General features: G+C 43.8%; 1 protein-coding gene across 1 annotated transcript in view; it reads right to left on the bottom strand.

Annotated features, from left to right (window-relative positions):
• Nucleotides 1–653: 653 nt before the first annotated feature.
• LOC133519352 (kinesin-like protein KIF13B) overlaps nt 654–13830 on the bottom strand; it is a 350907-nt gene continuing 337730 nt past the window's right edge. The window contains exons 35-39 of the mRNA XM_061853395.1: nt 12378–12505; nt 10314–10491; nt 9389–9547; nt 6124–6276; nt 654–5360 (exon numbers count right to left, since the gene is read on the bottom strand). Of these exons, the coding sequence (XP_061709379.1) occupies nt 5278–5360; nt 6124–6276; nt 9389–9547; nt 10314–10491; nt 12378–12505 (701 nt within the window). The 3' untranslated portion in view covers nt 654–5277. The remainder of the gene's footprint in view (nt 5361–6123; nt 6277–9388; nt 9548–10313; nt 10492–12377; nt 12506–13830) is intronic.

Genomic DNA, 13830 nt, shown 5'->3' with positions numbered 1-13830 from the left:
CTATGTATGTATGGACGTCAGCTGCCGCTCCGTTGGTGGGTTGAGGAATGGCAGCCACGCAAACAGGTAACAAAATTGGCTGTGACATAATCGGACAGACAGACGGACATGACGAATCTATAAGGGTTCCGTTTTTTGCCATTTGGCTACGGAACCCTAAAAAATTATTATCGCCTCCCGTTTGATACTTTGTCAGATGTTAGTTTAGATGCTATTATGAATTTAAAAAACCGGGCAAGTGCGAGTCGGACTCGCGCACGAAGGGTTCCGTACCATTATTTATAAAAACGGCAAAAAAATATGTTGGTTGTATGGGAGCCCCCTTAAATATTTATTTTATTGTTTTTAGTATTTGTTGTTATAGCGGCAACAGAAATACATCATCTGTGAAAATTTCAACTGTCTAGCTATCACGGTTCATGAGATACAGCCTGGTGACAGACGAACGGACGTACTGACGGACAGCGAAGTCTCAGTAATAGGGTCCCATTTGACCCTTTGGGTACGGGACCCTAAAAATCGTGAGCCGGTTATATCGCGGTGGAAAGACCGTCAGCTGGTCGCATGAACATGTCAAAAAAGTGCTTTACCTTTTTATGATAGTGATAAAATAAGGATGTTTATTACTGAAGTGTGAATAAAAACAAAATAAATTCGTAATTATTACATTTATTGATAATGACAGCGATGGTTGACTCAAATTTGCTACTTGGCAAAAATATTTCCACTAGTTAGGAAACTATTTTTGTATTATATTAAAATCTCTTTAAATTATGCTTAAATGTGTAGTTACATAAAGACGCAACCAACTAAGCTACCGAGTAGCTGCTATAAAAGAATTAGAAATATTCATTTGTGATCTAAGTGTTATTAAAAATTCAATTACACAATTCATATTCTGGCAAATAAACTTAAGCTAACTACATTAAAAATAAATCCAACATGATGAAAATATTTAATTATTAAGCTCATATTGAATTGACTGCAATAAATACAACTACGATGTACTTGTAGTTAATAAAACAATGATACAAAACAAATAATTTCATTTACCTATAAACTATTGTTTAAAACATACAGCACAGCACATGGTCAGCTTAGTCTAAATAAATTTGAACCTACGTGTAGCTGCTTTAAGGTCTCTATTCGCCTACCTAGGACCCTTAGTGCACATCCCCCCGCCCTACCGCTACTGGACGAAAGCACACATAGAGTTCAAAGACACATCCTACTATATTTCGAAAATACTTTTATATTTCTTTTTGGATTTATACACACATTGAGCTGTCCTAGGTTGAAACCTATGAACAGGGGTCGGACAAAAAGTGCGGATGACGTAAAAATGACGTAATCTTGCACACAGGATGATGTTTGAGTTTGTATTTAAACTTCCGTGTGACATGTAGTAACAAAGTAGTATTAATGAAGTAACAAAATAATCGTAAATAAATCCATGGAATTAATAATACATTTATGCATTTTTTTATGAAATTACGGAAGTTTTCATTTTGTAGTTGCACCCAGGGTATGTTTGCTGCTATCATAAAATTTGTAAGGTTCATATTAAATTCACTTTGCCCTTTTTTTCTACGTTTCCGACATGTTTGGTTGTCTCCAAATGTCTTTTAATATTGCTTACCTTCGTTGGTATATCTTGATTACAGCAAGAGCAGTATACGTGTTTGTCACGTACCTCCACAAACGGAAAATTGCCACAATATTCTAGTAAAGATGACATTTTAGAGCGTTTTCTTATACATTAGTAAATATAAATTTTAGCTAAATATAATCGTGAAGATACAATAGCTAAACAATAACGAAGTCAATTTATTGTTCATCTGATTGACAATGTGTCAGTCAAAAACGTACTTACTCATTTCAAGTGGCGATATCGTTTAATAAAGAGGTTGATAAATGATAAGTGATAATTGTTTATGAAAATCAAAAATACTATTTGAAATCATCCTATAAGTGGTTTGACGTCATCCGCACTTTTTGTACGACCCCTGCCTATGAATATCGAAGATAATGCAATAAATGCAAAATTAAGTCGCTAGGTCGAAAATCTAACATATCACTACTTGAATTTGATTAATTGTAAAAAAATGCCATGTAAATGGAATGTTTAAGTACAACAGTCTCAAAGCTGAACTACATGACAAATATGATGTCAGTCATATAAATATTACTAAGATTGGCGTTAGATTTGTAACTTTGAAACAGCTCGTTCGATATTTTTTTTACTTGTTATAATTACTTACAACTATATGTGAATATACACATGTGATGAGGCAAGTGGCGGGCTATGAGAAGTGAAATTATTACAAACACTATTACCAGGCGTTACTAATGTACTTCAAGTGTACTTACGAATATTACTGACTAAAAGGATGGAATATACATTAGATGAGCTAAACTCGGCGTCTGTATACGTACTATATATCTGATATTGCCGCGCCGAGCGACCAAAATAACTACGAAACAATCGTTTCTTAAGAAACACATACCCACAGCCGCGGCTCCCATACAATCAAAGGTAGTCTCATTTTAAATGCGATGCTTAAATGTGGCTTTCCAATGAAAAGGTACCTTATGGGGGTTGGTTACGATCTTATTAACGACGATCCAATACTAATACGGTCAACCGCCATAAGGTACCTTGATCCATGGAGAGTCACAACTTACACGAAACTTGGTAAAAACATTTATGTTACATATATGTCTGGTATCATCATTGAACAAACCCTGAAATCTGACGTAGTTTTAGGAATGCTCTAACGTTAATATTTTTTTTAATTCGAACAAAAGATAAAAAATAAATTTTCATATGAAGAACTCAGAACAGGCTGTATTAATCATTGGAAGGTGTTTTTCACAATTTGTTCGAAAAAGTTCGGCCATGATGACTTGTCAAGTCAGAATCTTATTAGTGTCATAAATAAAAAAGATAATCAAAAAGGTCGAAGAAGGTTTCATACTATTATATAAGGATGTATTATTACCCCAGGAGATATTAACACATACAGGCTGCTCCAAAGTAAAAAATCGTAATTTGTTAATTTCTTCGTAACCGCCACACCGGTTCTTATGATACTTTCTATATACCATAATGTACATTTCGGCTTTGTCCAATGGATAGGGACACACTGTAGAAAGTAAATAGAGCGACTAGAAGTTTTGTAAAACTTCTACTCGCTCTAATTGCTTTGTTTTAAAATTTCTAGTAACATAAATATTATTATTATTATAGGACATTATTACACAAATTGACTAAGTCCCACAGTAAGCTCAATAAGGCTTGTGTTGAGGGTACTTAGACAACGATATATATAATATATTAATATGTATAAATACTTAAATACTTAGAAAACAACCATGACTCAGGAACAAATATCCATGCTCATCACACGAATAAATGCCCTTACCAGGATTTGAACCTGGGACCATCGGCTTCATAGGCAGGGTCACTACCCACTAGGCCAGAGCGGTCATAGATATTCGTTACTTAAATGTTTATGTCAATTTTCATGTTAATTAAGAATTTTGTTTTGAAATGAGAGAATAAGTTGACGACCGGTCTGGCCTAGTGGGTAGTGACCCTGCCTACGAAGCTGATGGTCCCGGGTTCAAATCCTGGTAAGGGCATGTATTCGTGTGATGAGCATGGATATTTGTTCCTGAGTCATGGGTGTTTTCTATGTATTTAAGTATTTATATATTATATATATCGTTGTCTAAGTACCCTCAACACAAGCCTTATTGAGCTTACTGTGGGACTTAGTCAATTTGTGTAATAATGTCCTATAAAAAAAAAAAAAAAAACTTTGATTGTATGGTGGCGGCGAGGGTTGTTGACTCTTAAAGAAAATCCAACATAACCTTTTATTCTACATGTGTAATTAAAACATGTTTAATCTACCATCGATTATTGTTCGAGCGTGGATGGAGATATTCAATTTCAGGACAGTTATTTTGTGACATTTATTTCAAGTCGATATGACTACACATTTTCTTACCACCCATTTTTAATGCAAGAAACGCGAACGGTTTGAGCCACTGTAAATATAGTCAAAAATAATGTGGCATATTTAATTTTGCAAACGATTATATAAGATTAAATCCGATCGATTTCTTCTAAAAACAATGGGCGTTTATATACGTCACAAAACCAGTTAAGTACAAGTCTTTTAAAAGGACGAAGTTTTTAACGTTTACATTGGACGTTTATTTGCCATAGGGACAACTAAAGCGAGTGCCAAACGAAATAGGCATCAAATTGCTAGGCAATATAGTGTATTTTCGTGTGGCAAGATTCTATCACATTTTAATGTGCTTTTGTGTCCGAAAACACTTAACTGAGCAATGCATTTTGACAATTTTTAGTAAAAGCGTTTTTAAGCAACCACAGACATTATATTCCATGTGCAGAATATAAAACTGTGCATCCATACAACATAAACTAATACATAAATAAATTACAATAACATCTATACCACAAACTATACAGTAAAAAAATCTATACAAAACCATCGAATATTATCACTGATCACAAAAATTTCATTGGTTCTAAATTAATAATACACACAAAATTCACATATTTACATCTAAAAAGAATTAAATTAAATCACATATTTAAAATGTCCAATTATTTACAACATACTCAATTAGGATTGCGATTGTGTCAAAAATAATGTAAAATAAATAAATATTTCGTTCACAGAAAATTCATAATGTCAAATAGTTCAAATACTATAAAATTGCGATATATGGAAATCTCGGAAGACCTACTACGTCATATTATTAATCTAGTTAATAAATGCGAGAAGATCAAATTTCCTTAAATTTCTCAATAAGGGAACAACGTAAACGCATAAAATATTGCTTATCCCTATCACATAATAAATTAAATGCCTACATCCGATAACATCAACATTTCAAACTTTTAATTTATCATGCAACAGAAAACTACATAGAAAGCACCATTTGCTAAAAAAGAACGAAACAGGGTGGTGGACGTATATTTATAATTCGGTCCATACAATAAAACCACAGATATAAGTTACATCGGCCATCTTTTCTAATCTGACCAATCACGTAACACCCCGGTCACGAAACAACCAATAGCGGTTACGAACGCTTCACGCGTGTTCATTCAGCGCTGTGATTGGCTACATTCTTCGCCAGTACACAAGTAAAGTTGTCCGTGCAGTATAGTAACTTATAAATATGGTAGTACTCTACAAGGTATGGTACGGCGTTACGGACGTGAAGGTGAATTTATTTGCTTCTAGTTTTGGTGCCCACGACGTTTATGCTTTCGCCGCGACTCCTTGATCTATGTAAGTTGTGTAGGCCTTCTCCTGGAAAGAAAATTAAATAATCTACATTACAATTACTATTGCTATAAGTACTCCGACTCAAAAACGAATTGTGTACAAAAATAACTTTCCACATTTTAGTTATAATAAATCATATTAATTACTACTATTACTAATATATACTCGTACATAAGGAGCACAAAAAATACGTTCAAATTTATTTCTATACCTATGAAGGAATCTGTTATTTTCGACTCCATTCTTCCTTGTCATACTCATTGTCAAATATGAGCTTGTCTCTTTCTCTTTCGGTGAACGGGAGCTCGATAGCACCTGGACATTTCTCGCTTGCCCAGGTGCGACTGAAAGCAATTTGTACAAATTCTCGCAAGGTAAGCGCTTCAATTTTGGAACAAATATAACGTATCTTGAGTTATAATAAATCATTGTTTGATTTAATTTATACCTATGAAAGATATATATAAATTATGTAAAGTTTTAGATGTGTTTTTTTTTATTACTTAAGGAAAAGTACATGAAATACACCTCAATGATAGCATCAGCGACGTCGGTTGTTTGTGTGTATTTTCTACCCAAAATCAACGAACTTTGACTGAGACTCTAATCCCGCCGCGCTCGATTACACGCGTCAGTAGCAGCATATTCAAGCGATCTCACTCTTTGCCGTATATTTGCTATTGTATGATTGCAGGGAAAGGAGAAAGTCATTATACTGGCAAGGCTGCCCTTATTGTAACAATTTCAATTGTAAATTTCGTAAATCATCAAGTTATTTAACTTTTACCTTTGCTGCCGGCCCGCTTCAGCTCCGAGTCCCTATACTGGCGAGCGGAGCGGCCCCGCCGGTCTTGGACCAGCTTGTCGGGGCGCACGAAGATGCCGTGCCGCGGTCGGCACTGGAAGTAGCGGGTGCCGCCGACTGAGCCGTCGTTTTTGCCTGAAAAGACAAAATAAGTAAGCATCTATGCACCTATTTCTCGAACGGTATTAGATTAGACAAAGGGTCTCCCCATATACGGTGCTGCTGCTGAGGCGGAGCGACACGCTCTCACTATGAGACGCCATGTATACTGTCAGTAATATACTCACCAGTAGGCGCGTCCAGCTCGAGGCCGACCCACAGCCCGTGCGCGAAGTGCGCGGGCCCCACGTACGCCACGACGCCGGTGCTGCTGCTGAGGCGGAGCGACACGCTCTCACTATGAGACGCCATGTATAATGTCAGTAATATACTCACCAGTAGGCGCGTCCAGCTCGAGGCCGACCCACAGCCCGTGCGCGAAGTGCGCGGGCCCCACGTACGCCACGACGCCGGTGCTGCTGCTGAGGCGGAGCGACACGCTCTCACTATGAGACGCCATGTATAATGTCAGTAATATACTCACCAGTAGGCGCGTCCAGCTCGAGGCCGACCCACAGTCCGTGCGCGAAGTGCGCGGGCCCCACGTACGCCACGACGCCGGTGCTGCTGCTGAGGCGGAGCGACACGCTCTCACTATGAGACGCCATGTATAATGTCAGTAATATACTCACCAGTAGGCGCGTCCAGCTCGAGGCCGACCCACAGTCCGTGCGCGAAGTGCGCGGGCCCCACGTACGCCACGACGCCGGTGCTGCTGCTGAGGCGGAGCGACACGCTCTCACTATGAGACGCCATGTATAATGTCAGTAATATACTCACCAGTAGGCGCGTCCAGCTCGAGGCCGACCCACAGCCCGTGCGCGAAGTGCGCAGGCCCCACGTACGCCACGACGCCGGTGCTGCTGCTGAGGCGGAGCGACACGCTCTCACTATGAGACGCCATGTATAATGTCAGTAATATACTCACCAGTAGGCGCGTCCAGCTCGAGGCCGACCCACAGCCCGTGCGCGAAGTGCGCGGGCCCCACGTACGCCACGACGCCGGTGCTGCTGCTGAGGCGGAGCGACACGCTCTCACTATGAGACGCCATGTATAATGTCAGTAATATACTCACCAGTAGGCGCGTCCAGCTCGAGGCCGACCCACAGCCCGTGCGCGAAGTGCGCGGGCCCCACGTACGCCACGACGCCGGTGCTGCTGCTGAGGCGGAGCGACACGCTCTCACTATGAGACGCCATGTATAATGTCAGTAATATACTCACCAGTAGGCGCGTCCAGCTCGAGGCCGACCCACAGCCCGTGCGCGAAGTGCGCGGGCCCCACGTACGCCACGACGCCGGTGCTGCTGCTGAGGCGGAGCGACACGCTCTCACTATGAGACGCCATGTATAATGTCAGTAATATACTCACCAGTAGGCGCGTCCAGCTCGAGGCCGACCCACAGCCCGTGCGCGAAGTGCGCGGGCCCCACGTACGCCACGACGCCGGTGCTGCTGCTGAGGCGGAGCGACACGCTCTCACTATGAGACGCCATGTATAATGTCAGTAATATACTCACCAGTAGGCGCGTCCAGCTCGAGGCCGACCCACAGCCCGTGCGCGAAGTGCGCGGGCCCCACGTACGCCACGACGCCGGTGCTGCTGCTGAGGCGGAGCGACACGCTCTCACTATGAGACGCCATGTATAATGTCAGTAATATACTCACCAGTAGGCGCGTCCAGCTCGAGGCCGACCCACAGCCCGTGCGCGAAGTGCGCGGGCCCCACGTACGCCACGACGCCGGTGCTGCTGCTGAGGCGGAGCGACACGCTCTCACTATGAGACGCCATGTATAATGTCAGTAATATACTCACCAGTAGGCGCGTCCAGCTCGAGGCCGACCCACAGTCCGTGCGCGAAGTGCGCGGGCCCCACGTACGCCACGACGCCGGTGCTGCTGCTGAGGCGGAGCGACACGCTCTCACTATGAGACGCCATGTATAATGTCAGTAATATACTCACCAGTAGGCGCGTCCAGCTCGAGGCCGACCCACAGCCCGTGCGCGAAGTGCGCGGGCCCCACGTACGCCACGACGCCGGTGCTGCTGCTGAGGCGGAGCGACACGCTCTCACTATGAGACGCCATGTATAATGTCAGTAATATACTCACCAGTAGGCGCGTCCAGCTCGAGGCCGACCCACAGTCCGTGCGCGAAGTGCGCGGGCCCCACGTACGCCACGACGCCGGTGCTGCTGCTGAGGCGGAGCGACACGCTCTCACTATGAGACGCCATGTATAATGTCAGTAATATACTCACCAGTAGGCGCGTCCAGCTCGAGGCCGACCCACAGTCCGTGCGCGAAGTGCGCGGGCCCCACGTACGCCACGACGCCGGTGCTGCTGCTGAGGCGGAGCGACACGCTCTCACTATGAGACGCCATGTATAATGTCAGTAATATACTCACCAGTAGGCGCGTCCAGCTCGAGGCCGACCCACAGTCCGTGCGCGAAGTGCGCGGGCCCCACGTACGCCACGACGCCGGTGCTGCTGCTGAGGCGGAGCGACACGCTCTCACTATGAGACGCCATGTATAATGTCAGTAATATACTCACCAGTAGGCGCGTCCAGCTCGAGGCCGACCCACAGTCCGTGCGCGAAGTGCGCGGGCCCCACGTACGCCACGACGCCGGTGCTGCTGCTGAGGCGGAGCGACACGCTCTCACTATGAGACGCCATGTATAATGTCAGTAATATACTCACCAGTAGGCGCGTCCAGCTCGAGGCCGACCCACAGTCCGTGCGCGAAGTGCGCGGGCCCCACGTACGCCACGACGCCGGTGCTGCTGCTGAGGCGGAGCGACACGCTCTCACTATGAGACGCCATGTATAATGTCAGTAATATACTCACCAGTAGGCGCGTCCAGCTCGAGGCCGACCCACAGTCCGTGCGCGAAGTGCGCGGGCCCCACGTACGCCACGACGCCGGTGCTGCTGCTGAGGCGGAGCGACACGCTCTCACTATGAGACGCCATGTATAATGTCAGTAATATACTCACCAGTAGGCGCGTCCAGCTCGAGGCCGACCCACAGTCCGTGCGCGAAGTGCGCGGGCCCCACGTACGCCACGACGCCGGTGCTGCTGCTGAGGCGGAGCGACACGCTCTCACTATGAGACGCCATGTATAATGTCAGTAATATACTCACCAGTAGGCGCGTCCAGCTCGAGGCCGACCCACAGTCCGTGCGCGAAGTGCGCGGGCCCCACGTACGCCACGACGCCGGTGCTGCTGCTGAGGCGGAGCGACACGCTCTCGCCCACTGTCAGCCACTCGGGCGCTGTGTGCAGGAGCGTTTCTGATTCATCTGCAGAAAAAAGGTCATACTTATACTTTAGTACAAGAGAAAATTACAACTGGAATTATTTCTAAATATATTTTTGGCAAAAATTTCATTTTTTCAACGGCTATCGGTTCTTCAATCTTTTATTTCCATTCTAGTCAGCCGGATTTTGAAAGAAATGGACACTTTTTTATTTATGGTTTTTTTTAAATACTGTATAAAAAAACACTTTTTCGTTACTCTATTGCTGTGAAGGATTTTACATATACGAAATCTACACATTTGGACTCGTCTTTGACGTCTCTAAAAACTGATCAGAGATTTTAATTTTAACCTAATTAACACAAAAGTTATGGCCAGAAAACCAGGTTTTTGGTCTAAAAATGTTCAACTTTGATGCCAAATATCTCGAAGATAATGAACTTTGAAGTACGTATGGGATACTATATTGCTTAAAGTCGTTGCTGTTAAATAATAAATAAATAAATATTATAGGACATTATTACACAAATTGACTAAGTCCCACAGTGAGCTCAATAAGGCTTGTGTTGAGGGTACTTAGACAACAATATATATAATATATAAATATTTATAAATACTTAAATACACAGAAAACACCCATGACTCAGGAACAAATATCCATGCTCATCACACGACTAAATGCCCTTACCAGAATTTGAACCCGGAACCATCAGCTTCGTAGGCAGGGTCACTACTCACGAGGCCAAACCGGTCAAACGGTCGGTGTTAATCTGATAAGGTACAAAAAATTGTCTTCGCTTGAACTTACCATCCCCAATAATTTCTGTGGACGAGGCCGGTGTGTCGTGCATGGATCTGTTAAGAGTGTGCGCATGGTGGTGCGCGAGGTGGGCGGGCTCCGCGGCGGAGCGCGGCCGCGCGCCCGCGCCGGGGAGCGACGCGCGCGCTCCGCTGCGGGACGAGTTCGTTGCGCGGCGACGGACCACCTAGATATAGTACATTACGATACAAGTGCGAAAAATAGGAAATTCTAAAGGAGTGGCGATAAATTAAAACACGGCCGAAGGGAGTGTTTTAAATCGACACGAGTTGCGAATTACCTATTCGCACATGTATCGTACGACGTTTTACAGTACATATGGCCCTTTAAATGTTCGACACAGTAACTTAATATACTAATTTTCGCACTCGTGCGATAAAGTAGCACCATATCTACTGTAATAGTACATTGTGTAACGAGGGGAGTAAGTGAAATCTTGGATACGAGATTGGTAATTCCCGACACCCGCAGGCTGGAGGGAATTAAAGACCCGAGTTTGCAATATTCTTACCCCCGGAGTTACACACGATGTTTTTCATCACACTTGCGAAGAAAAAACTAAAATTTAAACGAAATAATTCTTAAATACGGTGACATATCAAACATTCGTCCGCCATTTTGTAATTTCTTGACAGGTTAGGAATCGAAGGCAGAGGCCTATTCGGCATTCAGCCACGATTAAAAATTATGTAAAAATATTTTAAACGGCTGTTAATCAAATTAAAGTATTTATACGCAAAAGTTTTTTTCTACTCCCGTACTTTTATTTTTCATTTAAAAGGTCTTTAAAACCCTACCTTATAGTTGTCAAGGCAAGTCTTTAGTCTATTCCCCAAAAAAGGCATTTGTGCATACACGCAGTATTTTTTGGCACTTTTCGATACTTCGTGTAATGACCACTTAAAAAACATTGTATAAAATACATTGTTGCCTACTATGGAAGGTAGAAGCAAGGAACAGAAACTCCTTAGGCAGAATTGTTGCGAAAGTGTCCAGCTGTCAGCTATAAATAATAGTTCCAAATCTCTCCAGAGTAGCGCTAGAGTAGCTAAGAACGTAGGCGTTACTGACAGAGTGAAGTGCGCTGTCTATGATTAGATTATTTTCTCAAGTTTTCTAGGTAAGTATTGTAGCGCCACCTATTTATGGTTTTTTGTCGGACACTTTTTGGTATATGGAGATTTTGTTCCTTGCTCTACCTTCCATATTGCCAACCTTATTTTAAATGTCATCTCTGACAAATAAGTAAACCATAGACAAGATTTTTTAATTTCATTCATTCATTTTGCCGCCCGCACCCATTCTTTGCTCACAAATTGCGCTAGTCATATCCATATTAATATTGAGATCGCTCCTTGAAATCCGCTCTCTATGCATCAATGTCGTTTACAAAGGGCCTACCGGGAAACGCGAAAATCGAAATTAAGTTATCTGCATCGCTCGAATATGCAAGAGTGATAGAGAGGTTAGATAACGAAATTTCGATTTTTTTCTGTTTCGCGGCAGATTTCTTTGGTTGTGATGGATTGTGGTAGTGGCGCCCCCTATGCAGAGTTTCGCGTAATATTCCCTGTTGACACATCGAGTACCGGGAACTCGCTCGGTGGGTACTCTGTTCGTAGTCGCTTTTCTCTACAAAGCGGGAAAACGCTGGGATCGGCTACGAGCGTAGCGCTACGAAAACGGTGGGTACTCTGTTCGTAGTCGCTTTCCTCTAGAAAGCGGGAAAACGCTGGGATCGGCTACGAGCGTAGCGCTACGAAAACGGTGGGTACTCTGTTCGTAGTCGCTTTCCTCTACAAATCGGGAAAACGCTGGGATCGGCTACGAGCGTAGCGCTACGAAAACGGTGGGTACTCTGTTCGTAGTCGCTTTCCTCTACAAAGCGGGAAAACGCTGGGATCGGCTACGAGCGGAGCGCTACGAAAACGGTGGGTACTCTGTTCGTAGTCGCTTTTCTCTACAAAGCGGGAAAACGCTGGGATCGGCTACGAGCGTAGCGCTACAAAAACGTTGGTAGCGAATGTGTTAAAATTGCGTAAAAGAATATACCTTGCCGGCGGGAAGGTGTGTTTTGACCTGGTCTCCAGAGGTGGAGTCGCTCTCACCGACGGACGACGCCTCTCGACTGCGCTCCGTATCGTGACTTTGCTCTGAGCTCACTGATTCCACATCAGCTTCTACAAAATATGAAATAAAAAATGTGCGAAAAATAGGAAATTCTACTAAGTAGAATCGATTATCGAGGGCGGAAAAAATCGAAATGTACACCCAGCTGAAAAAACGCATACCCACTTTATTATCATATATTTATCTTATCAATGAATTCTATTCAGAAAGTGGGTATGCATTTCTGCAGCTTGCTGTACGTAGATAGGTATGTTATTTGTTATTTACTGACTGACTTTTGAGCTAGCATTAATGCTGAGGTGGGACCATTTCGTGGTAAACTATTTATTTGTTCTATGCTTCTTTCTTTTGTTATGTTGTTATACTTTTGTATGTCATAGTTTATCACGAATAAATGCTATGATTTCTGATTTAGGCTTTTCCAATCAGGAACGTAACCAAGATGGAAATCGTTATTTTCACATCGCCTTTTCGTAAAAGGGTTTTGTCTTCCCTGTTAGGAGGCATCCACCATCCCGTTTTCAGAATTTCTCATCAACGGGTCAATGTATCTAGTATTAACTTACCTCCTCACGTCTCATGTTCTCCATTCACACTTGGATCCGCGGGCGGACTGGCAACGCTCCAGTTCTCAATCGGGATCGCGCCCAATGGATCCACCATCCCGTTTTCACAATTTCCCATCAACGGGTTGATGCATCTAGTATTAACTTACCTCCTGACGTCTCGTGATCTCCATTCACACTTGGATCCGCGGGCGGACTGGCAACGCTCCAGTTATCAATCGGGATCGCGCCCAATGGATCCACCATCCCGTTTTCACAATTTCCCATCAACGGGTTGATGCATCTAGTATTAACTTACCTCCTGACGTCTCGTGATCTCCATTCACACTTGGATCCGCGGGCGGACTGGCAACGCTCCAGTTCTCAATCGGGATCGCGCCCAATGGATCCACCATTCCGTTTTCACAATTTCCCATCAACAGGTTGATGCATCTAGTATTAACTTACCTCCTCACGTCTCATGTTCTCCATTCACACTTGGATCCGCGGGCGGACTGGCAACGCTCCAGTCCTCAATCGGGATCGCGCCCAATGGATCCACCATCCCGTTTCCACAATTTCTCATGAACGGGTTGATGCATCTATTATTAACTTACCTCCTGACGTCTCGTGATCTCCATTCACACTTGGATCCGCGGGCGGACTGGCAACGTTCAAGTTCCAATGGGAATCGCGCCCAATGGATCCACCATCCCGTTTTCACAATTTCTCATCAACGGGTTGATGCATCTAGTATTAACTTACCTCCTGACGTCTCGTGATCTCCATTCACACTTGGATCCGCGAACGGAGTGGCAATGCTCAAGTTC

Source organism: Cydia pomonella, chromosome 6, assembly GCF_033807575.1.
Source record: "Cydia pomonella isolate Wapato2018A chromosome 6, ilCydPomo1, whole genome shotgun sequence".
Taxonomy (NCBI): Eukaryota; Metazoa; Arthropoda; class Insecta; order Lepidoptera; family Tortricidae; genus Cydia; species Cydia pomonella.
Note: the sequence above shows the minus strand (reverse complement) of the source record. Positions and strands in the feature narration are given on the sequence as shown.